General features: G+C 43.0%; 1 protein-coding gene across 5 annotated transcripts; it reads left to right on the top strand.

Moving 5' to 3' along the window:
• Nucleotides 1-2096: 2096 nt before the first annotated feature.
• Nucleotides 2097-25049, top strand: LOC147631739 (uncharacterized). 5 transcript variants are annotated; one of them, XM_086808280.1, is made up of 20 exons: nucleotides 2265-2829; nucleotides 5930-6033; nucleotides 6161-6247; nucleotides 6362-6437; nucleotides 7442-7535; nucleotides 7625-7699; nucleotides 7793-7846; nucleotides 8531-8590; nucleotides 8928-9044; nucleotides 9142-9236; nucleotides 9387-9583; nucleotides 10254-10351; nucleotides 10475-10578; nucleotides 10723-10888; nucleotides 11066-11188; nucleotides 11313-11395; nucleotides 22429-22573; nucleotides 22660-22689; nucleotides 22971-23041; nucleotides 23663-25049. In XM_086808280.1, exons 6-20 carry the CDS (start codon nucleotides 7628-7630, stop codon nucleotides 24561-24563), a joined length of 2316 nt encoding a protein of 771 aa, XP_086664406.1. In that variant the 5' UTR covers nucleotides 2265-2829; nucleotides 5930-6033; nucleotides 6161-6247; nucleotides 6362-6437; nucleotides 7442-7535; nucleotides 7625-7627; the 3' UTR covers nucleotides 24564-25049. The 5 variants fall into 5 exon arrangements, with proteins under 5 accessions (XP_086664402.1, XP_086664404.1, XP_086664406.1 ...); XM_086808276.1 differs by lacking the exon at nucleotides 7442-7535 and having other exon boundaries at nucleotides 2097-2829; nucleotides 9173-9288; XM_086808278.1 differs by lacking the exon at nucleotides 7442-7535 and having other exon boundaries at nucleotides 2097-2829.
• Nucleotides 25050-25343: the final 294 nt, after the last annotated feature.

Here is a 25343-nt window from a genome sequence, read left to right as displayed (position 1 = left end):
AAGCCACAAAAGATCAAGCATTCTTTAAGCCAATGTCTTCCATGAATTAGCAAGCCACAAAATATTCTTTAAGCCATGGTGCTACATGAATTAGAAAGCCATAAAAGAAAAAGCATTCTTTAAGTTAAGGTGCTACATGAATTGGCAAGCCACATGACCTATTAAACTACAACTAATTGCTTTCACATTTAACATGATTGCATCTCATGATTTACTAAACTACAACCACCTACTTGACATGCGCTCTCACATTTAACACGATTGCACCTCTTTAACTTAAGGTGCTACATGAATTAGGAAGCCACATGACCTACTAAACTACAACTACTTACTTAGCATGTGCTCTCTCTTATTATGATTTCACCTCATGCGAACTTGCATGTAAGAAATGGAAGCCATTATTTGACACATTTGAATTTGATGAAAGTTTAGTTTTATTTCCTCCCATTTAAGGTCCTTTCATTAATCTAAAGAAATAAACTAGAAAGATTAAAGTTCACAAACCGAGTTAATTAATTTGAGTATGGTTCCGAGGAGAAAGGATAGAATTTATATGCTAAATCTAGAGCAATGTATTGAATGATCATCTGTTCGATGTTTGTGTTTCCTATGGTTGGAGTGAAGCATCAGGTTGTTAAAAGTTTATAAAAATGAAAGGTAACTAAGAAGTAGTCAATGCATTTGGTTGGTCTCTACCCTCATGGTGTTGTAAGCCTTGGAAGGAGGGATTGAAAGGCTTTTGTTTTTAGTGAAGAGTCTGTGAACAAAAGGCATTCAAGTAGTTGATATGAATGGTCCATTCCCTCTAGAGTTAGGTCAATGATAAGTGTGAGGGTTGATTTACCCTTATGATTGAGGAGGGTGATAATTTAAAAAGGTTGTAAGGGAAAGCCACAATAGATAAGTTGAATCAAACTAGCACAAACTCGACAAAGGCCCTTTCTAAGCATCAAAGAAAGTAGGGTAACCAATGTTTGGACCCACAAGTTGGAATGACTTCAAGAAGTTTCAAAAGGATGGCCACTCGAAGAGATGTACGGCTTGCTCTTTTTCCCAATGTGCTTGCACTAGAGAATGTATTTATGGCATTCAATCTCCCGCTTATCTGGACTACTACTATTTGGAAATGCGTGAGAGAAAAAAAGGCTTACCTTGTTCAAAAGAATTAGTTCATCTCCAACGTGGAGGACCTCCTTTCTTTTCTCATTGTGTAGCACATAATCTTCATGTGTTGTCTGAGCCATTTTGTAGGGATAGAGTATTCCTTGCATCATAGAAAGGCTTGCACAACGGGGGAATGAGAAGGAAGTGAAATTGGAAAGGGAAAGGGACAATCGGATTAGCATTCACGTGGAAGATCAAGATCATACGAAGATGTTAGGAGAAGGGGATGTAGTTGTGGGACAAAAGGATAACTTAAATTTTGAGACGCTAATGTTTTAGTTTTTGGAGAGTATTTCCAAGCTATAGAGATTGTGGAGTTCTTGCTATCAGGTTTCAAAACTCCACCAATGACTCGAATGATTTTCATTACATTGCTCAAGAGTTCAATACTGGCAAGTAGTTCTAACGAATCAAAGTGGGTAATTCTAATGAATAAAAGTGGTTGCTTTTTCTCACGCGATGAATCATGCTTAACTCTCTTTCTCTCTCTCTCTCTCTCTCTTCATAAAATGTTCCTTCTTCCTTTTCTACTTGAAGGATTTCCATCAAGGTGCTCAAGAGTAAAAGACCAATTAAGACCTAATAAATTAACATGGGTGATGTCTCCCTCGTTGTTTATACATAGGAAGGCGGAGTTGAATGTTTTTTGGTACATTCCTCAAAGTTTAATAATGAAGGCTAATTAAGGTAAATGATATAACTTTGAAAACACAAAATCATTTGCCTCAAAGGTTTCTCTCTTTCTCTCTCTCTCTCTCTCTCACACACACACACACACACACACACACACACGAACACACAAGGTTGTAGCCTGAGTGGTAGCATGCAAGCTATAGCCTAAGCAGTAGCACACAAGCCTTCCAACACGAGGACATGCGCTTAGAATCTACCCAAGGCATCTTATTTAAGTGCCCACTTTCTCAGAAAAAAAAGTGAAAACACCCTCCCCCTTGTGTGTGAGATTTAGAAGAAGAGGCAATCAAGAAGTCTGTTTTCACTCAAAGGTAATCAAGGTGTTGGGTCGTCTCCCCCTTTTGGGGTTATGATGCCCAAGTTCACACACAATCGTCTATACAGCCTCTTCCATAATTCAACTGTTCCTTTCTTTCTTCCGGCGAGGTCTGTGTGTTCGAGGGTGGAGTTTTCACTGCTTCGAGCTCTCGTGTCATCTGCGTGTTCGTCCCATTTCTTTTCCCCCCCCCCCCCCCCCCCCCGGATCGAGTACCCAGCATACACCTTCCTTCTCCTATCTCCCTTATTTTGTGCAGCTCGCCCCCCCCGCGGTGTTCTGCCCTAGGGTTTCCCAAACCCTAACTTCAGATCTTTGCCCTTCCCTTAAACCTAACCCAAACCCTAGCCTCATCCTCTCGATTTTCTGCGTAACCCTTATCCGCCTGCCGTTTAGGATTTCAGGACCTGCAAGTTAGGGTTTCGTCCTCAGATTTGCTGCCCTGCAATAGGTAGGGAAACCTTGGATTCTACGCTGTGCTGCTGTCGAAAGCTGGAGGTTTTTCAGACACGGCCTCTTTATCTTCAGCTCGCCATAGCTCGGAATCGAAAGGTCTGCCAAGTACCGCGGCCGTGAATTCAGGAGCGATTTCGTCTGTGCAATCCTACCTGAGAAGGATGTTTTGGCGCATGGCCGGCTTGTCAACGACCTCCCCTGTAAGTTCTATCTATCCAATTGAGCAGAACACATTTCTGTAGAGGTAATTATCTGCCAGGGCTCTGTGCTGAGTCATGGCAAACGCTTTTGTTTGTGATGGAACTATGGATTCGGTTCGCAATAGAATGTTAGTTTGCCTGGACTTTGTTCTGCCAAATGTTTCACCCGGATCTACTGTCACCATATCCGGATTAAGAACTCTGTCCGTGGAGTTGGATGTTCCGGATGCTTCTGCAGGTCGTAGCTACTTGAAGTACCGTCTGCAATAAAGCATAAATGTGATGATTTACATATCATTAGCCCTCACCTTTAGCAGCAAATCTTGCATAAAATAACAGCAGTCTCCACTAACCACGTTTCATTGTGGCTAAAAAAAAGGAAAAAAAGAATCAAATTGTTTATGTGCCATTGACCCTAGAGGATTAGAGTACATGTGTGTTTACTGTGTTCAGCTCTGGGACATGTTTTGGCATGGTTTGCTCTGTTATCGTCCAAGAATCAGGCCAGACAGGACAGGATGGTGGGACATCAATTGGGTTCCCACGAAATGGGTAAGTGGTGGGCCATGCTGCTGGCTGGTCAACTTGGATTTGGGCTGACAACCAGCCCTTTTCTCTAGGCAAAGCAACGAGGAGCAGGGTCCAGGGCAGCATTCAGTGAATAAAAACAGAGACTAGCCAATTAGAGAGACACGTTTCTCTCCCAAGTGCTAAATCGTAAACATTCACCACTTCACAGTTTGTTTCGAGGGTCTAAGTAGAAATTTTTTAACTCCTTTTAATTAAACTTAACTGCATAATTTTTGCAGATAGCCCTCAAAGAAATATCTGGGGCCCTTTTTGAGACAGTTTTGAGTATTGCGAAGGGCTGCAAATGTTTTTGCAAGTTCTCACCTGTTGTTCATGCCATGATTTTGTGATATTCCAATCTCAAATTTTCATTTAACATGGGGTTCTTTCGCATGAAAATGTCACTACCTAATAGCAACCTGCTTCTTAAACAAAATGTACATTGCTTCTCGTTTTTTGCACCCTCACCATTCTCAGCAAGCGCTTGCAAAAAGCCACCTCAAAGGTATTGTGTAGTGAACTTTGGGCTCTAGATCTTTTTGGAACTCTGCTTAAATCTTCATTGAGAATTACAGATCATGAATTAGGTTTAATGTTTGACTTGTTTGATGTTAGCTTGGTTTATACATTTAAAGGGATATTAGGATGTTTCTAGGACAATTGTGGTTACCCTCCTTGAAATGTTTTCGAAGCGCGTTCCATGGACCCCTATGATTTCACTTTTGAGGTGATTGTTGTGGAGTGTTGGTCATGACCCATATTGGCAGCTACTGTGAAGAAAACTTGTTGTTTTTGTCACTTGATGAATGGTTGAAGCTGAGCTTTCATGGAATAGTTTCTTTTGTGATGAATCCACAGTACAAAAAAATCATTTTAGTAAGCAAGACCTTGTTACCATTGATGTTGAAGGTAGCTTCCTTGTCTATCAGTCTTACTATGTCGGAGTTAGCTTCCTAGCCTTGCCGTGCTAATTACTCCATTAATACCTGCTATTCATTAAGCTTCTTTTCATTGCTCACTAAGTGAATGACTAATAAAGTACATCTATCAGAAAAGAATAGTACGTGAGGTTTTCCCAAATTTGCCCCCGACTTGCCTCGAGTTCATATTTCCTCTACTTTTGCTTTCAAATTTATGCGGTCCTTCAAATTTCCACCTAAAAAATGTCGGTATCTCCAAATCTCCCCCTATTTTGCTCAAATTTAGGTTTATCCATCCCCATCCGAGAAAGGAGGCTGTAGTGGAAACATTTCAAGCCTGAATGCGTTTCAATCAAAATGCTTTAGTGTCACTATGATCCGGAGGCTTGTACTCTATCTCTACGTTTTGATCTTTTAGCTATGTCTCAATTCATTCTTAGTTGTGTGGAGGTAGCTTCAAACAAAGAGGCCATGCTTGTGTGCATACTTGGCTTTTTTGGCACATATCAAGTGTGATCAAGCTCTCGTGAAAACAAAGCGAAGGACTCTGCCATTTGGTTAATGGTCTCAACATAACTGCCCTAGAGCTTCCAGGGAGTAGCCAATATGTCATCATAGGTGCCAGGTTGTAGAGTTAGCTCCCTAGCCTTGTGTGGATAACAAACTTCATATGACCTGTTATCTATCAAGGTCCTCTCTAGAGTAGTAAATGAGAAACTTGGGAGTGCACCTTTTCTTAAACTGTATCACGGTTTTGGTCCCTAAGTTACCTAAGTTTTTTCAAATGGAGCAAGCACATCAACCACCTTGAAGATTAGAAATGTGGTATTTGAGCCTGTTCGGCTCTTGGGCTCCTGCTCGGCTTCGCTTCTGTTCAGCATCATTCGGGTGTTGTTGCTTGGCATCGTTTGGGCCTCTCATTCTGGGGGTGTTGGCGTTGGATTTCGTTGCCTTCCTCTCCTACGCTGCCACATGGTAGCCATTATCCCACATTGTGGGTTCTGGTCCTCACAGCCCGCCCTACTATAAGGGGAATTCTGCCCCGTGGTCTCCTCATCCTCCACTTATAGTGGATAACCGGGATTTGGGGGTGGGGAGACCCTTCTGCCAGGCTAGGCCTTTTGTCCATCCTCTCCCGCACTGCTGGTGGTGCTCCTGGATGGCTCTCCGCGTTTTTGATAGATTTGTTAATGTAATGAACAAAAACTTCAAGGCATTGCATGAATAAGATTTGTAAAAATCTCCTTAGTGTTTTCAAGAGTGGTGTTCGAACGGTTAAATGATCATTTAAGAATGTAATGCTCGGTTCAAGCCAATTGATGGTAAGGAATAATTGAGGAGACACGGGTATTGTTTTTTGGATGTATTTACTAGCATTTCTCATAATTTATGGCCCTTTCTGTCCTCTCTCTTCCCACAAGCATCTATGGAGTGTGTGTTTCTAGGTCTCCTTGTCACACACAAAAACTTCTGTATATATGAGAGAGAGAGAGAGAGAGAGAGAGAGAGAGAGAGAGTACATTTATATACACCTACTCTGATGCATGCACATGCATTCCCTGAGAAGTTGTTCGATTAATCTTTTGTTTTTGTAAACTTGGTAATGCCAGGTGGAGTCGTTACTTGATAAAGATGGGTTCACCCTTGAAGAGCTTTTGGACGAGGATGAGCTCATCCAAGAGTGCAAATCACTGAACACTCGTTTGATAAATTTGTAAGCTCTTATATCCACTTTACTATCTTGATCATTTGCCTGCCTATCTAACCTGGTGAGCAACAAACAGGATTAGATACCCTCATGTAGTTAATGGACTTGTCTTTCTGCTACTCTGCTTTTGCAGTCTTAGAGGGAAGGCACAGATCCAACAGCTTGTAAAATATGTTGTTGAAGAACCATTAGAGGGAGCCGACAATAAGAGGGCTTTCAAGTGAGTAGTATGCTGGGTGCATCTTTCTGGCTGTAGGTTCTGTTTCCTTTCTCAAGTTGAGCTAGGATGGTTGCTTGAACCTTCTGATGAGGAAGAACATGACCCTCTTTGCAGGTTTCCTTTCATCGCTTGTGAAATTTTCACCTGTGAAATCGAGGTCATAATCAAAACTGTGGTTGAAGATGAAGAGGTCAGTATTTCTAACATCAGGGTTGTGGTAATATATTTGAATGATACTCTTATTATGACTGAATTGCTTATCTATTTTGCTCACCTTTGTAAAAGAATGGTCGATGCTGTACACTGCATGATTTTTATAGTTGACACTTACTTTAAGCTCTTGCATGTAACAACTTGTGTTTCATGTAATTTGAAAGTTTATGCATAAATCATCTTCTGAGAAGTCAGATTTGTGCAGTCAGGAGAGGATTTTTAGCCAGTCTTTGTTTTGCCCTTTGCTCACGGTAGTGGAGACTTTGTTAGGCTGGACGCTGTGCTGTGGATGTAGTTAGAGAGCTTTTGTATTCAAGAAAAGGGGGGAGGGTTGGGGGCAAAGAGTGGATAGCTCTAAGCCTATCAGCTTAAAGTGCAGGCGAACAAAAGAGAAAAGTTAGCAAAGGAGTACTTTAGAGTAAACACTTGCACAAGCAAATACATAATTCTGCTACTGTATTGCGCTAATCTGGGAGCAATTAGCTTTATGTACAAGCCTGCTGACTGAGGCTGAAGAAAACTTGCCATCAAGCACCCTGAATCATGAAGCCCTGGCGATATCTCCCCAGTCCATTTTATGTAGCAACTGCCATATAGCAAGTGCACGAGAACGGTGTCGTAGCAATGTCACAGCACACAGGGTTTTGTTTTAAATGGTGCTTAGTTAGGCTTTCACACCGTGTTAGAGTTATCGTTATGCTTTATTGTATTTGAGTTTTTGTCCAGTTACCTAAACATGAACATAGACTGGCAGATGCTAGATAGGAGGAGCCCCTTCAACAACAGAAGGCCTCTTGATTGCAGGATAGAAACTTTCAAAATTTGCTCAAAATTCGCTCTGTATGAAGTCTGTACCACCCTGCAAGGGAACCCTTTAGGGAAGTTCTTCTATAGTTTTCCATCTATGCTATTTTGGTTTGATAAGTATCTTGGTTTCCTGTAGTCATTGACAGTATGCGCTTCTTTTTACTTTTGCTACAGTCTCTTGTATCATCAATATTGGTGCATCAGTGCATGCTAATACTTCTTTTGAGCAAGCTTTCAATGCGATTTGCAAACATTTCACTTTTACAAGGTTTAGAGGATTATTCCACGCATTCCTATTCTTTAAACAAATGGAAACAAATACTGGCCGAATTTTACTGAGGTTATTCTTGTTTGCAGTTGATGGGCTTGCTGTTTTCCTTCTTGGATCCAGACCGGCCACATGGGACTTTGCTAGCTGGATATTTCAGCAAGGTAGGCATTGCTGCCAGTTGAAAACATACCTTTCCTCAGTTTGCAGAGTTTTAATGCACTTACAACTCACTCTCATTTATTGTCTTAATACAGGTGGTTATCTGTCTTCTAATGAGAAAAACAGCTGCAGTGATGCGCTACTTGCAGGTATGTGAGAGTGGATGTGCATATGAAGTGAAGATTCCAAAATTATGCATGCGTGTATGCTGCTTGTCTAACACATGCACGCACGCATGCAGGCAGCAATGAAATGCATTTCATATCTTTATGAAACTTCACACGTTTCATAGCCACGGGCTGCTGGGGGGGGGGTGGGGGGGTGGTTTTCTGCAACCTGCACCATACAAATAAACAAAGAAAATGTACCTCCCGTCCCGCCTCTGCTGTCCTGTTTCTTTGCCTTAGACAGGAAAGTCCCTCCACCATAGTCAGGAAGTTTTGCATTCTCTCTCAATAGCCAGCTTTGTGTCTCTGCTCTGGTACCATAGCTTCTGATTTCTGCGGTCATCTCTGTCTACACAGTGGGCAACAACACCTGGATAATACAGCCTCACAGTGGAATCCGTGTTTTGAATCTTTCCAAGCGTGCTCTGAAAGTATTTGATTAGATGCAGCAAAGCTTTTATGTTTTGTTTATAATTATACAAACCCCATGATTTTGGTATGCCTGAGCACATTTTAAAAGCTCTAGAGAGAAATTGGCGTGGAGAATGTGGGTGAAAGCCTATGATGTTCCCCTATCCAATCATGTCTCACTAGTCATGCTTTGTATAGCGAATGGTGTCTCACTAATTAACCTTTGCTTGGCTTATATCAATACTATTTACACAGGCACATCAAGAAATCCTCAAGAAACTGGTTGATTTGATTGCGATCACATCCATTATGGAGGTGGGATTTCTTGCCAACATGTTTGACATTGCTTGCTACTCATTCAAAAATTATTCAAGGGGGGATAGTGAGCTGTTTCTGTACGCTCTCATGCAGTTATGTTTCCCATCAAGTGTGGATTCTGAGTATTGGAATCTTTACTGACAGAGCCCCTGCCCAATCACAGGGGCAGGGTGCTGGATGAGGGAGATCCCTTGCTAACAAACGGGTGTGATCTCCCTTTTCCATTGGCAGGGTTTGTGTCTGTAAAGACTCTTAGCCTCTGATACTGTAAAGAGAAATGGGAAGCCTCTTGTACCATTTCTTTTTATGCTAAGTCTAATTGTTAATGTGCCAGGTTCTGATAAGACTCGTGGGAGCAGATGACACTATACATGCCTTTCATGAGGACTCCCTTCACTGGCTAGGGGATACGGACTTGCTTGAGATGCTTGCGGATAAACTAAGCCCTCCTGTGAGTCTTAAACTTAGGTGTTGCATTTGGAAACTATCTACTAACTTGATTGTTGGCATACAAAAGTAATTTGCTGAGTGTTTTCTAATTTTATCAGAACTCCTCAGAAGCACATGCTAATGCTGCAGATGCTCTTTCAGCTGTCTCTCGTTTGTCTCAGTCAGAGTTGGCCACAAAGCTTTCTGGTCCCAGGTTTGCGTTTGCCAGTACGATGGTCTTTGTGCGATCCATTTTTTAGCAGCAGGTTTCTTATGGGTGCACTGTTGGTTCCAGTGACATGGTGTGTTGTGTACGTGTGCTTGTAGTTTTACAACCTAAACTGTCATGTCTTGAATTTTGCAGCTTTATCGCCAGGCTATTTCATCATGCTTTGGAAGATCAAGATTCCAAATCCACACTAGTCCATTCTTTGACGGTATGCATTTCATTGCTTGATCCAAAGAGGTATGTAATGGTTGGAATGGGCAGAGGACAACACATCCCAGATTCCTTGTCGACTGCAAATCCGGAGACCATTGATGGCATGCTGCAGAGGCTAGGTCAGTGGTGCAGACCATTTGTTTAAGCGTGTATCATTAACTGAGTTTGGTAAGGTCAGCCTACCTATAGTGTCATTGATTCATGTGCTCAATGCTTTAAAAGATGAAATATGTACATGGGTGCTCTCAGGCAAGAAGGGATTCATCTCAGCATGTGTATAGAAGCATCGGAGAGAAAAGAATAGGGGCTGGAAGAAGGGTCCAAACATATTGTGGCTGGGAGGAGAAGAAAGCCTTCTATGTGTGCTTTGGGCTTTATAGGCTATAGCTCATGTAAATAGTGGAGAGTGTCTTTTTTTAATCCCCCAAGTGGCCTTAGGCCCAAGATCCTCCCGTAGTTATCATTTTTCACTGCGCATAGGCACGGCGTTTTTTAATCCGCCCATAGTTGATGCCACCGATGAAGCACCTCATGGGTCTTGAACCCAGGACTTCCTGGTCCTAGACAAACACCTTTACCTTGAGCTATCCCTCATTGGCTAGCGGAGAGTGTCTTGACGCCTTATCTTTAAAAAGGTATATATTAGTTTTGACTGACTAAGTTGTAGCTACTTGTAGTACCCTTAATTGTATACCAAATCGTTTCTTTGTAAGCCAACTGCCCTTTACTTCACACATATTGTTTTCATGGTAGGCTGTATGTAACTTGGAGGTGTTTCGCATGCTTTAGGAGACTTGCTCACGCTGCTTGATGTGCTAGCGGATGAGAGGATCCTGCCTACCACATATGGAGAGCTACGTCCCCCACTTGGCACCCATCGCTTAAAGGTATTTGTGCCACTAGCAGTTTGTTATCTGCAGAAGGGCCAGCTTGGTACCTTTTCTCGTTTATATTTTGGTTTTGTCACTTGTGTTGGGTCTTACTATATGACTGTTTATGGTTGTCTACAGATCATCGAGTTTCTTGCTGTTTTACTCCGAACCAATAGTGAGGGAGCCAGGCAAGAGTTGGTCCGATTGGGCGCTATCCAACTAATTCTAAAATTATTTTTCGAGTAAGAGGATTGCTGCTATAAAAAGACCTCCTGGTGATGTTATGGCCTATGCGGGTGGTCAAGTTTTTGGGAGCCGCCCCCATGTGAATGCCTTCGTTTGGTGTTCCTTCATTTGAAATAGCCATTTTTGTCAAATTTTTGCAGTTATCCATTCAATAATCTGCTGCATCATCATGTGGAGAACATTGTGACCTCGTGTATCGAAAGCAATAGCAAGATGCTCATAGACCATCTCTTGGTGGACTGTGATCTGGTTGCAAGGCTCCTGGGAGCAGATGAGAATCCCTACGTGCTTAGCACCGACAGTAAGGTGTGCATCTGAAACACCTATTTCTTTTAATTTTTTGTTCTCTTTGCCTCCTATAAGTGTTAAACTTTGGCACAATTTGGCAGTAGTTTGATTTAATCTTGCCCAAAATCTTTGTTGTTGTGGATTAGAAAATTAAGATTAAGTCTAAAAATTGCTGTGATGTATTTATCAAAACAGCCTACAGTGCCTGTCACTGGTAAGGCTCCTCCAAAGATAGGCAGTCTGGGCCACTTAACAAGGATTGCGAACCGACTGCTTCAAGCTGCCAATAGTAACCCAGACATACAGGCTCACCTACAGGTTCTTTGACCATCACTCTCCTTTGCTGTTTGATCTCTTAGTGAGCGCTTGAGGTCTGCAAGCTTTCTGTCAGTGTTTTTGAATGTGGTTGATATCTTCAATTTATGGTGTTTTTTTGTATCAGGGTAAACCTGCTTGGCTTGAATGGCAATCGGATGTTCTGCAAAGCCGTAATTCCATTGAGAATGTCTGTCAGTGGACATGTGGGTAAGTAATGCCGTGTATTGAAATGCTTATGCTTACGTTAAACAGTTTATTAAGGCAATATTCACCTCTCATTGTAACATGCCGTAGACGTTAATATAACTTTCTTTCTTTCTTTCTCTCTCTCTAGTTCCTGCACATCGTCTTCTAAGTTGCGTTATATTCATCGTGATTGATTGCTGAATTCTGAGCACCGATTCTTCCAGCCTATGAGACCAAAAGTAATACAATGGTACCATGGATATACTGGGCCATGGAAAACTGAAAGAAAAAGTAAAATGAAAACATCTGATAGTACATGTGATCAACAGATGATCCTGTGTAGAGTGAGATATGCTGTGATCAGCCAATGACGATACCCGCTTCGGCCATAACCGATCTGATGGTGGAGTGAATGTCAGGCCTTTGTGATGGGAGCGTGTCATGTCGGGCGGGGGGGGGGGGGGGGGGGAACTCACGAATCTATCTCTATGTGCCGGAGGGTCCTGATGCTCTGGGTCGGGGACTTTTGGCTCGGAGAATGGATCGAGCTCTCTCGCTAAGAACTCCTCTGGCGCGTGGAGTTGGAGCGTGGGTATGAGAGAGAAAGAAAGTTGTATTAACGTCTTCAAAAGGCCAAAATGACCTATGAGACCAAAAGGTTACATCATATCCATAACGTACATCATCTTGGGTACAAAATAGTAATAAAGAGAAAGATAAGAAAAATCTAGAACTTCAAAATCTGATCTAGGTACATGAGCAGAGAGCTTTTATATCACCCTAATACATCCCTCATGGGCCACTGTGACATGGTGCTCAAGGTGGTAAAACTGAGCTGGCGCGAGAAGGTCCTGCGATGAAGGGAGATGATGGCCCGGATCCTCTTGTGGTGGCGTGGCCATGGGCGAGGGCCATGGGGTCTGCGGCGTCGAGCTCTGCATAACTCAGTGGCTCTGTCGAGAGTCACACCTCTCGGCCGAGCTTCTACACTAGCCTGTGGTCTGGGTATGATGGGTGGATCGGCCCTCGGAGTGTTGGTATGGAAGAAGTCGGTGAGAGCTCTTCGTGCTGGTCCTCGAGCAAGTACAGCTAATCTGGATCTCACTAAGGACTCCTTGTGTCTACGGAGCTCTAGAAGGAAAAGTCCTAGGCATCTGTGATCCGGGAAGTCCATGATCCTGGAAAGTGGTCCGAACCCAGCTTGGAAGAGGCAGTGGAACCTCCCCCGAATCTCATAGTATACAGGGCATCGGCATATGTAATGGTCCTCTGTCTTGGGCTCTGTGTGATAGAGCTGGCATATCCTGTCCTCTGGTGCGGCCGCCCTAGGCCCATGTTTGGCAGTCTCCACTCTCAGCTGGTGGGACGAGGTGTGGATTTGGCCGATCGCACATCTCACCCCAAAGGATAGGTGGTGAATTCCATGTCCTCTGAGTATCCAGTATGACAATGTTCTTCCTGATAACCTTGTTTCGCTTTGTGTGGCTAAGCAAATGACGGGGCCTGTATGTTGTACTGGAAGGGGGGAAGTGCCTCCATCTGCATACTGTGCATGCCAAACCAAGTGCCTACCTTTGCATACTAGCACTTTGTATCTCCCTGAAGTGTCAACTGTCTTGAGGACTTTAGGGCTAGCCGGGGGTATCTTTCAAGTGGAAGCTCCCATAGCCTATGCTAGTATGTGATTGTCTGGAATAGAGCCTCTGTCACTATCGGTGCAGCCCCGATCTCTGCCCGCACAATCTCATGTGGCACTGATGGCTTACTCCTAATCATGCGTGAGATCATCGCCACTAGGGGTCTCTCCATCGGCTTCCACCCATCATATACCTCCTCTATATTTGTCTCGGCCGGTTCTCTCCTCTGTCTCCTCTTGTGGTATAAGCTAGGACCCTAGATGGGAGCACCATACAGTAGTGCAGGTGTAACTAGAGTATCAAATAGCCAAAGCTTCGTCCTTGGCTCCTGAAACTGTATTTGTGAGCATTGCCTCTCTAGCGAGCCAAGGGTTGCATATCCCCTCATCAATCTAGCGTCGGCCGTCTTCCGCATCAAGATTTGAGGTCCAGCAAAAGTGATCCCAAGGTATACATATGAGGTAACATACTGATGGGAGCAAGGAGCGGAAGCAAGAGGGAGAGGGAGAAGGGTGAGAGCACACGAGTTTTGTGGGAAGCAAAAGTCTTCTAGTGTGACTTCCCTTATTGCCTTTTATACAAAGAATAGATAAGGTGATGACGTGGCATTATAAGTACCACTTATACAAGGGATAGCACATTGTGCCTTTATCCCCAACAATCTCCCACTTAAAGGCAATGTGCCCAAAAAAGAGAGGAAGAAGTGTACATAAAAACATATACACAAAATACAAGAGAATCTCAACATGAGAAACTCAGCCAACACCCATCTATACTCTGCAATGTGCAAATTGTTGCGGGTTAAGACTCTTGGTCAAAAGATCTGCAGGATTGTTATCAGGGTGCACTTTGACAAGCCGAATGCGCTTATCCTCAAGTACCTATATGATAAAATGATATTTCACCTCAATGTGTTTCGTTTTGGCATGAAACATAGGATTACGTGCTAGCTGAATAGCACTCTGACTATCACAATGCAAAATAGGAACCTCTCCTGATAAACCAATATCTCCCACTAGACGAGATAACCATATGGCTTCTTTGCACGCCTCTGTGGCTGCAACATATTCTGTCTCTGTGGTAGATAAAGCAATGCATTTTTGCAACCGAGAGATCCATGAAATAGCACCACCACCTAAGGTGAAAACATATCCTGTAGTAGACTTTCTTTTGTCTACACATCCTGCAAAATCTGAGTCTGTGAACCCATGAAGAACCAAGTCTTTCTTCCCAAAGCAAATGCACACATGCATTGTGCCCTTAAGATATCTCATTGAACCTTTCACGGCTTCCCAATGCTTCTTGCCGGGTGTTGCCATGTATCTACTGACAACTCCCACTGCAAAGGCAATATCTGGACGTGTAGCCACCATTGCATACATGAGACTACCAACCGCGGATGCATAAGGAGTCTTGGCCATTTCAGCCCTCTCATCATCTGATTGTGGGCTGTCTTTCTGACTGAGTTTCACATATGGAGGCAATGGAGTATTACGAATCTTTCCTCTCTCCATATTGAAACGCTGCAAAACCTTGCCAATGTATTCCTTTTGAGACAAATAGAGCAATTTTTGATTTTTGTCCCGTATGATATGCATCCCTAAGATGTGATTTGCATCACCAAGATCCTTCATATCAAAGGTCTTATGCAGTCCCATCTTCAGTGCATCAATCTCATACCAAGATTTGCCTGCAATAAGCATGCCATCAACATAAATGATGAGCAAAATAAGGCTACCATCCTTTGCTTTCTTGGTATAGAGATAGTGATCAACATCACTTCTCCTAAACCCCTGAGATTGCATGAAAGTATGGAATTTGAAGTACCACTCCCTTGGAGCCTGCTTCAACCCATATAAGCTCTTTTTCAGCTTACATACCAACTTTTCTTTGCCTTCACTGACAAACCCTTCTGGCTGTACCATGAAAATCTCCTCACGAAGATCACCATGAAGAAACGCAGTTTTGACATCCATCTGACACAAGTCCATGTCCTCATGTGCAACCAATGCCAAAACAGCCCTCAATGTTGTCATTTTCACCACAGGGGAAAAGATTTCATCAAAGTCAATGCCCTTTTGTTGCTTGAACCCCTTGGCAACCAATCTTGCCTTGTATTTGTTCTCAGCATTAGGAGGGACCTTGATCTTATAAACCCATTTGCATGGTAAGGAATTCTTTCCAGTTGGTAGTTTCACTAAATCCCATGTTTTATTTTTGATAAGAGAATCCATTTCTGAATGCATGGCCTTCTCCCACTCTCTTATCATGCCTTCTCATTGCTTCCTGATAGCATGAAGGCTCACCACAATCTGTCAGCATGACAAAATCAGCCACGTAGTTCTGTCGTGGAACAAACCTATCAGGAGGTTTGGAGACTCTGGTGGATCTCCTTACCCAATCATCTTGATTGGCTGGCTGTTCAGCCTGCATATCAGCCATATTATGTGGTTGTACCACCTCCTCTGGCTGTCCTACATCACCAAGATGTGGCTCTATTTGTGGCATATCAAAGGCAATTTGATTAGGCTGATTCTCAGCCTGTATTCTCTCTGCATTAGGGACATTTGCAGCAGCACCTTGCTGCATATTATTGGGCATATTTTGCTGTCTATTCACAATGATTTCTTCAAAGACAACCTTCCTATTTTCTGATTTTTGTGTGGGCTGCCTGTGCATGCTTTCCTCATGGAAAAATCACGTCATTGCTGCGTATAATCTTCCTTCCAACGGGATCCCACAATCTATACCCCATTTCACCACTATCACCATATCCAATAAAGATGCATCTATTTGACTTTGGTTGGAGTTTGTTGCGCTGATCTTTTCGTACGTGCACGTACGCATCACAGCCAAACACTCTCAAGTGTTTATATGAGGGTGGCTTGCCATACCACTGTTCCTCAGGTACTTTACCATCCAACCGCTTATTCGGTGACCTGTTGATGACATGAATGGCTGTTTGAACAGCCTCTGCCCAAAAACCATGGGGTAAGGCAACATGAGACAGCATACTACGGAATCTATCTTGAATAGTTCGATTTGTTCGCTCTGCAGCTCCTTTCTGTGGAGGATTATGAGGGCTTGTGAGTTCCCTCTTTATCCCTTTCTTGTCACAAAATTCCTGAAATATTTTGGAGACATATTCTCCTCCATTATCAGAGCGTAAGCATTTCAACTTCTTACCTGTCTGATTTTCAACCAAGGCAACAAACTTTTGAAATGCACCAAAAACTTCATCCTTCCTCTTGATGAAATAGACCCACACTTTCCTTGTGGCATCATCTATAAATGTAACAAAGTATTCATGACCACCCATAGACAACTGAGGCATTTGACATACATCACTATGTACCAAATCTAAGGGTGTCAATCTTTGTTGCAATGTCACTTTATGTGGTGACTGTGAATGCTTTCCAAAAATGCAATGCTCACAATGCTTAAATTCTGAAAATTTCAGAGATGGTAAATAACCCAATTGAGACAGTGCTTGCATTCCTTTAACACTCATGTGTCCTAACCGGCCATGCCACAATGAAACCTTTGGCACCTGAGTTACGGCAACCACATGATTCTTTACATCAGAAACATGCAAAGCATACAAAGTATCACACTTATGCCCTTTTGCAATGACTCTGGCTCCCTTGGTTATCTTCCACCTACTATCACCAAACACAGTGTAGTAGCCTTGATCATCCAATTGACCAGTACTAACCAAGTTCTTTTTCAGCTTTGGCACATGCCTAACATCATGAAGCATAAAATGTGTGCCATCAGGAAATACAAGTTTCACATCTCCAATCCCTTCAATAGAGCATGCATAATTGTTTCCAAGATGCACAACACCCTGTGAACCACCATTATATGAGCAAAACCACTCCATGTGTGGTGTCACATGGAAAGAAGCACCCGAATCAATGATCCAAGTGGTCATATCACTATCATCATCAGTGATCAAAGCATGTGCATCAAGTGATGAAACAAAAAGAATGTCATCCTCACTCTCATGAGTGACTGCATTTATCTCTTCAATCTTCACACCACTGTTACTGCTCTCTGCACGTTGCTTGCCTTTGTCATTTTTGGCATCTTGATTGTGACATGTGAGAGGTTAAGACCGTAGTAATCACAACCTTAGTCTATACTTAACTGCACTTAATGATGTTTAAGAGACAAACAGATATGTGTCAATGCAATGCAGCTATATTAAATGAATGAATGATGTTACAATGAGATCCAACTGGATCTGTAATGCTGAATATGCGGGCTGAACTGCTGTCCACTCTTTCCCTTGTCTCCTGGGAAGGAAACACTGAAGGGAGGCTTTGGAACAGAGGCTGAATGCTGATGGGATGATGAAACGCAGACCTGTTGGGCTGAACTGACTGCGTTTGCTGATGATGATGGCTGAACTGATGATGCGTTTGCTGATGTTGATGCGTTAACTGATGATGCTGCTGAGATGAGGGCTGATGCTGATGCGTTTGCTGTGACTGATGCTGATGATGATATGCTGAAACGCCAGATGGTCCAAAGGAGGATGCGCTTCACTCTGATGAGCCCTATCTCTCTGAATGGATATGCTCTTCTATTTATATGCATGAGGGATGCTGGTCGGCCAGCATTAATGCAGTCGGCCAGATGCTGTATGTCCACGACTGAGCACAAATACCATAAATGCTAGTCGGCTGGTCATAAATACCTGAAAAATGCCTGTAAAATGCTGATTAAATGCCTGATGACTACTGATGATGCTAATGAAGCCATAATGATGCCATGTCACTGTACACCTGACTGGTGTGCACGTGACATTCCTCGCTGCTAAACTATTGCTGGGTGATAAACCTGGCAACCTTCGACTCTTCTGCGATCCTTCTCCTCCGAACCACTGCCCCCTTCTGTCTTTTGCTGGGACTGAGGCCATCTGCAGGAGTGAAATCCTTGAGCCAAGACTCTATGCACTGCGGGAACTGAATGGCAAATACCTGAGTCACCCCTGACCTGCCTGTGGAAACCTTTCACCTACCATCTTCGTCGTACCTGAAGCTCTGAACCTCCTGAGGCGATGTTGGAGCAAACTTCCGTCTTCTGTGGAAGAGAAACCCCCTGCTGCTGCCAGTTGAAGCCCAAAACTTATGTTCTCCTTTGATGATGGATGTCATTCTTCCCTGAGAGTTCATGGGCAACATGTATGCAAGACTGACTGCTAGGATGTCTGCTAAGATGACTGCTATGATGACTGCTATGCAAGCCATGTGCAACCCTATATGCTGTGCAAGAATGCAGATGGATGGGTTACTGATGCAGACCTAAGGGAAAATCCCTAAGGGTAGCTTGCAAAATTTTGAGAACTGGGTTTAACTGTGCGGAAGCGATAAAAATGATGACTGACTCAATGACTGATGGAATGAACATGCTCTAAGGCTGGTTACCCTGTAACGCTCTGATACCAATGTGACATGTGAGAGGTTAAGACCGTAGTAATCACAACCTTAGTCTATACTTAACTGCACTTAATGATGTTTAAGAGACAAACAAATATGTGTCAATGCAATGCAGCTATATTAAATGAATGAATGATGTTACAATGAGATCCAACTGGATCTGTAATGCTGAATATGCTGCCTATATGCTGAATATGCAGGCTGAACTGCTGTCCACTCTTTCCCTTGTCTCCTGGGAAGGAAACACTGAAGGGAGGCTTTGGAACAGAGGCTGAATGCTGATGGGATGATGAAACGCAGACCTGTTGGGCTGAACTGACTGCGTTTGCTGATGATGATGGCTGAACTGATGATGCGTTTGCTGATGTTGATGCGTTAACTGATGATGCTGTTGAGATGAGGGCTGATGCTGATGCGTTTGCTGTGACTGATGCTGATGATGATATGCTGAAACGCCAGATGGTCCAAAGGAGGATGCGCTTCACTCTGATGAGCCCTATCTCTCTGAATGGATATGCTCTTCTATTTATATGCATGAGGGATGCTGGTCGGCCAGCATTAATGCAGTCGGCCAGATGCTGTATGTCCACGACTGAGCATAAATACCATAAATGCCAGTCGGCTGGTCATAAATACCTGAAAAATGCTTGTAAAATGCTGATTAAATGCCTGATGACTACTGATGATGCTAATGAAGCCATAATGATGCCATGTCACTGTACACCTGACTGTTGTGCACGTGACATTGATTGTTGCTGCTGCCCTTCTTTTGCTCCTTTTTCCACTTGAAGCAATCTTTCTTCATGTGCCCCTTCTTTCCACAATGAAAGCATTCAATGTCCTTCTTAGGACGTGACTTACTACGGGATTTGTTCCTTTGGCTGTCATTACCTCTATACTGAGATCTTCCCCTTGTGTTAAGGGCAGTGGAAGACTTACTTGAAGCATTGTTCTTCCTATTCATCTTCTCCATGAGGAGCTGGCTCTCAACATCTGCATACACAAGAATAGGATTTGAATTGCTCAAAGCTGTCCTGAAAATATCCCAACTCTCAGGAAGAGTACAAAGGAAAAATGTTGCTTTAAACTCATCATCAGTGTTGAATTTCTGATTTGCCAACTGCTTGATGATAGAGTTAAACTCATTTAGGTGCACACTCATAGTCATGCCCTCCTTCATCTTGAGATCCATGAGCTTCTTGAGCCAATAAACCTTGCTTGCTGCACTTTGTTGAGCATACAAATCTTCCAACCTTCTCCACATATCCCATGCAGTGTCCTCATTCTCAACATTGAACAAGAGCACATCTGAAATAGAAAGCATAATTGTGGAACGTGCCAATTCATCAACACTTTCCCAATCATCATCTGATATATTATCTGGCTTCACCCCCTTGTCCTTGATAGGACGGGCTTGGTGCTTTTGAAGAAGCACATTATAGCACTGCTTTTGCCAAATGGCAAAGTTGTGTGCTCCTTCCAAGTTCTTGATGTTAAGAAGTGAACCACCTTCACTCCCACTTGAAGCCATGTCTGAGCAAATAAAAAACAGCAAAAGCCGAATAAAATAGCAACCAAAATCTGTCCTCTACAGGAGAGAACTTGCAACCAATATACCTTCCACCTTTGAATGCATAAACAGTCCCAAAACTGTAATAAATTTCCTGCACCACTATCATCTATGACTCCAAAACTGAGCCAAATATGCCTGCAAAACTGAGTGCAACTCACTCAAAAAACTGTCCCAACTTGTGACAGAGATAGAGGCATCCAAAACTCAGAGAAACTGTCCCAAAATGACAGTAAAAACAGTCATAAATTTGCAGCAAACAATATTCTTGTTTTTCTCAACACAAAAGCATCCAAATTGGCATCCAAGACACTATTCTAGTGTCATAAAAAGTTGCTGAGCACTTGTGCACCAAAAGCTCCAATTTCTGAGGTCAAAAGTCAAAACTTTGACTACCACAAATGTGCACAATCCAAGCATAAAGCAAATCAGCACCACTTTTGCAGCAATGTCACCCCTCCCGACCCCCGGGTACCCCCTACTGTGCGTGGGTGTGGGCGGTGAACAGACTCCCATCTGTATCCTCTCACCTCTGGAAGCCGACTCCCCTGGCACTGATGAGTCTCTGTGTATAAGACCAAGTCTCTCCCTGTAAATGTCTCCTCGAACAGACGTGCATTTGTTCTCAAGGCGCCATTGTAGCTCCAAACCGCAATCTCTAGCTTGGTCTTGTAGGTCTTGTGTCACCAACCTGGACATTTTCCAGTATGAAAGGAGTCTGGTGGACTCCATGGGTGTCTAAATATTTGGAAAGTACAAGCTTTGGGAATGGGGGATTATCCTAGAATACAAAGGACCACACTCCTAAAATTTAGGAGAGTTGCAATTTTTGGTCCGACTCCGATGGAAATTCTGTTCGCGTCATTACATCTGGAATTGAGCAGATACTAAGAGTTGGCAAAGTCCCTATGACAGAATGTCTACTAGTTGGGATATTTTTAGAGGTAAAGATTATAGAAGCCTCACACTTGTCACTTCAGCTATTGTGTGGCTCTCCACTTGTCATTGTAGCCTTCTCTTGCCATTTTAGCTCATGGGAGGCCCAAATCTATAAATTGGAGCCCTCTCTCATTATTAATAGAGGCTGTCTTGCTGCACACTAGCCTCTACCACTGTTGAAGGCTTCCCTAATGATGGCTTCTCTTTTTCTCTCTCTCTCTTGAAGGCTGCTCATGAAGAATACTGGCTGTTGGGGACAGATTTGGAGGCTTCCATCGCGAAGAAATACTGAAGCCAGTGTACCTGCTGTACTAGTCACTGTACATGATGTACCAGCATTTGTACTTGTACCTATTGTACCAGCCATCGTACTTGCTATACTAGCCACTGTACCGGTTGTACCAGCCATTGTATCAGTTGTATCAGCCATTGTACCTATTGTACCGGCTGAATGGAGAGTTGTACTTGCTGTACCAGCTCTATTGCATGAAGACCCGTGGTTTTTGGGGAAGAATGAGTACCCACATAGAGGTATATGGATTATGTTGTTGGCTCGGCATTTCTACAGCCTATGTTCCGGCTTGGTTGCCTCGTGTTGGGTTGTGTTATGGCATTTGTATATGGATAATCCAGCATCTCCCGTGGGGAGAGTAAGGCCCTCATCTATCTCTCTTTCTATTGCCTTATGTCTGTTGCAGATTTGAGCTATCTGGCCCCTTGTGAGAGGAGGGGTATGGCAGATTGAAAAGGGTGGAGACAGAGATTGAACAATGAATGTATGTATGAGCTGAGATGTTGAATCATGTGCTTGAGATATGCCAGATGTATGCCCTGCTTAATGGTCTTGGCTGATCAGAGGGAGGCACAGAGTGTTGCTTTGAGACACAGATCTGTGTGTGTGAATCCTCTGTGCTAAGAGGTATTGTGGGCTGTCAGATTGGACATACAAGTGTACTCTCTTGGCTGATTTTGTTGTACTCGGCCTTTCATACTTTTGAAATTGAATAAAGAAATACCGCAAGGGGCGCCAAGCTTTGGGGCCAATAGGTGTCGCTTTGTTTTCAGATTTGGGCACTCTAGCTCCAATCTATTTTGTTTTCATATCTAGACTACAAGTGGAAGGGTGATTGCTAGTCCACTGCACTTTGGTTTCTATCAGAGGCCGGTTTCAGTAGACTTCTCTGGGTGAGAGATAAGGGGTCACTTTTTGCTGAAGAGAGTGTTCTCACTTTGTCGGTGGGCAGTCAATCATCATATAAAATAATCGATCATATCAATGAGTAAAATAAAAATTCATTTCAATATAATAAATATCAAGAAGTACAATGGAAATTTTAAGTTCTACATTTCATTCAAATTAACATTTTTCAAAATCAAAGATAGATCTCTTCTGGATCTCTTCTGAACCCTAGTTGTTCAAATACTCCTAATCTACCTTATGATGTTAATGTTTGGTTGCTGCAGCCGCCCCACCTCTGTGCGCGATCGGCCTGTGGACAGCGATGAGGATGATTTCCGGGAGAGAGACTATGATATATCTACAATGGCATCCAACTTAACTCGTGAAGTTTTCAGATATGGGATGTTTGACAATGAGGATGGAGATGAGGTATATGAGCCTTTGATAGCTCACATTTGAAGGTTGGACTTTTGAATGTATAATGTGTTGTTTATTTACTTATTTATTTTTTGCAGGGACTTGGGGTAACTGAAAGAGATGATGATGTAAGAATGCTATGGTTCTCTAGATCTCTTGGGGCGTGTGTGTGTGAGAGAGAGAGAGAGAGAGAGAGAGAGAGAGGGGGGGACCCCTGGCATCCTGTACCACCATAACCCACCCCTCGGGTGTTGCAGTTATATGGAGTTGCGGCTAACATTTGCATTTCATTGACCTGCTCACCATTGGAGGGCTGCATGCAGCCTATCCTGACGACACTTTATTTCGATACACTGTTAGGTCCAATTATTTTGAAATTTGTGCTGACTAATTTTGTTAACTGATGCAGGATGTATTCTTTGATGACGAGTCAGCGGAGGTGGTGATTTCATCATTGAGGCTAGGGGAAGAACATGACAGGTTGCTGTCTGATTCTCAACTCTTTCCGAATTATTAAGTCATTTGTACCATTTGAGCCTCACAGCAGTCTCTCTATCATACATTCATGTACAAGCATGTATGTATCCTTGTGTGCATACATACATACACATGGAGCTTAGATGGCATACAGGGGAATTGCTGCATGAGAATCCCCACGAGCTAAGCACCCATGTGATGGCATGGTGGGCATTAGCATACCTAATAGATATTAAATCTATTGTGGCATACATACATACATGCGTATGTACATACATACAAACATACATACATCATACCCACATGCATACATCGATACAATAAGTGCACACATTAAACATACATGTATACACTCACATAAGTCATATAAACATTGTGTGTGTGTGTATGTATGCCAAGATGGAATTAGAGACTTTAAGGCTGTGTGTATTGGGGGGGGGGTAGTAAAAATAAAAAAATGTATTTGTTAGATTAAATACTTGACATATTTTTGTTCCTGTGCCTGCAGATAGAAGTACGTCGCTGTCAATAATAGAAAATTGTGCTTTTAATGTTCTTTCTATCTTTGTTTTTGGTCTTTAGGGGAGGGAAAATCTTATAAAGTTCTTTTTTCCCCCCCTGCAGTGGGCAGTCAAGGGACAGTTTTCTCTCTGGGCCCAATTGGTTTGCGTTTCCAGATGACAGGTCCAGTCAATCTCTGGGTTCTTTTCTGGTTTCTAATCCAACCCCACGTTTCGAAGATGGGCAGGGAAACAACGTGTCTTCTCCTAATAGCAGCAGCAGTGATGATGAGGTGGTGGTTGGTGAGGATGATGATCTGGTGGATACAGCCACCTCTTCTGATAATGCGTACTTTTCAGCTGGTCTTGGAAATGGTCTCAATGTGAACAGTCAAGAGGTAGGGGGTGTGGCACTTGAAGGTGGGGAAGGCAATTCAGTAAATGACATTTCTTCGGGCATGAAAAAACTCGAAGTCTTAGATAATCTATCATTTTTCCAAGATGAGAACATCGGTGCAGATTCGTTTTCTCGAAGACCGCCTGACTGGGTAAGTTGGACAGAGCCTTCCACTTCGGAAGGAACGTCTGGAAGGATGGCTTTTAGTGACAATAACCCATTTAAAGATGACTCAGAGGACCAGTTCGAAGCAGCTGTCGCCTTGAGCTCGGTACATGAAGAAGCCGAACATGACCAAGAGCGAATGAAAGAGGCAGGTGCACTGGGCACTCTCCCCGATAATGAAGATGTGGGTGCCCTCCCCGATCATGAGGATGACAGCAGGGGTGACCAAATATCTGAAACTCAGTTTGTAGGAGTGGAGACCAAGGGTACGGCAAAAGCGATGGAGCATGCAATACGGGAAGGCATAGTTGGGGAGGCTGGGCCCATCCATCCGGCCAAGAATATTCCACAAAATGACCTCGACAGGACAAATGTGGATGTGACTGGAGATCTCGATTTCAATGATGTCAATTATTGGAGAAGTGATTACAGCCAGTCGGTGGCTGAAGTGGAGTCATTATGAGCTCAGCAGCAACGAGGATGTTGATGCTTGCTTCCTGCTCCTCTCCAGCCTTGAAACAGAAGGCATCACTAACTTCAGATTTGAGCATGTATTTACTTCAAGGCAAGACGAAGGCAGCTTCTTCTTCTTCCTTGTCGTTGTCTGCATGCTTGTAATTTGTTTAGGCTTTATGTACACTTAAAAGATCTCATTCATCATAGGGCGCGCTGTGCAGTGACAACAAATGGGTGCGCTGGTGTATAATAGTTGTCTCTAAAAGTTCATTCATTTCTGAGGACATCCCTCACTTATGTTTTTAAAGGAGGGAGCTGATGTATTGGAGACTGCACCCTGAGGTTCAGTTGCAAAGAATTGCTTTTCCCGAAAGCTTTTGTTGGATTTCACTAACTCGGGATAAGAATGGTCACAGCTGGAAAGCCCCCCTTTTTTGGGCAGGCTTGTGTTTAGGTTTCAAAGCTGCAATGCTTATAGCGCCTTTTTTTTTTTTTTTTGGTCAGGTGAAGTTCTTGTTTTCTTAAAAATTGTTTGCAATACCCCTTTGCAGGTAATTTCTTGTTTTCTTAAAAATTGTTTGCAATACCCCTTTGCAGGTAATTCATGGTGTTTGAGAGAAATCATGCACTCCGCATTGATCTATAGCCCCTTTTTTTGTTGAGTGAAATTCTTGTTTTCTTAAAATGCTGCTTTGATGGTGTTTGAGAGAGGTCATGCACTCCTTTTAGTAGGAAGAAAATATTCTTAGACTAGGAATATCCCAAGACGAGCATGAAAGCTGTTGGT

Source organism: Cibotium barometz, chromosome 14, assembly GCF_041138505.1.
Source record: "Cibotium barometz isolate CiBa-2024 chromosome 14, ASM4113850v1, whole genome shotgun sequence".
NCBI classification, from domain to species: domain Eukaryota; kingdom Viridiplantae; phylum Streptophyta; class Polypodiopsida; order Cyatheales; family Cibotiaceae; genus Cibotium; species Cibotium barometz.
Note: the sequence above shows the minus strand (reverse complement) of the source record. Positions and strands in the feature narration are given on the sequence as shown.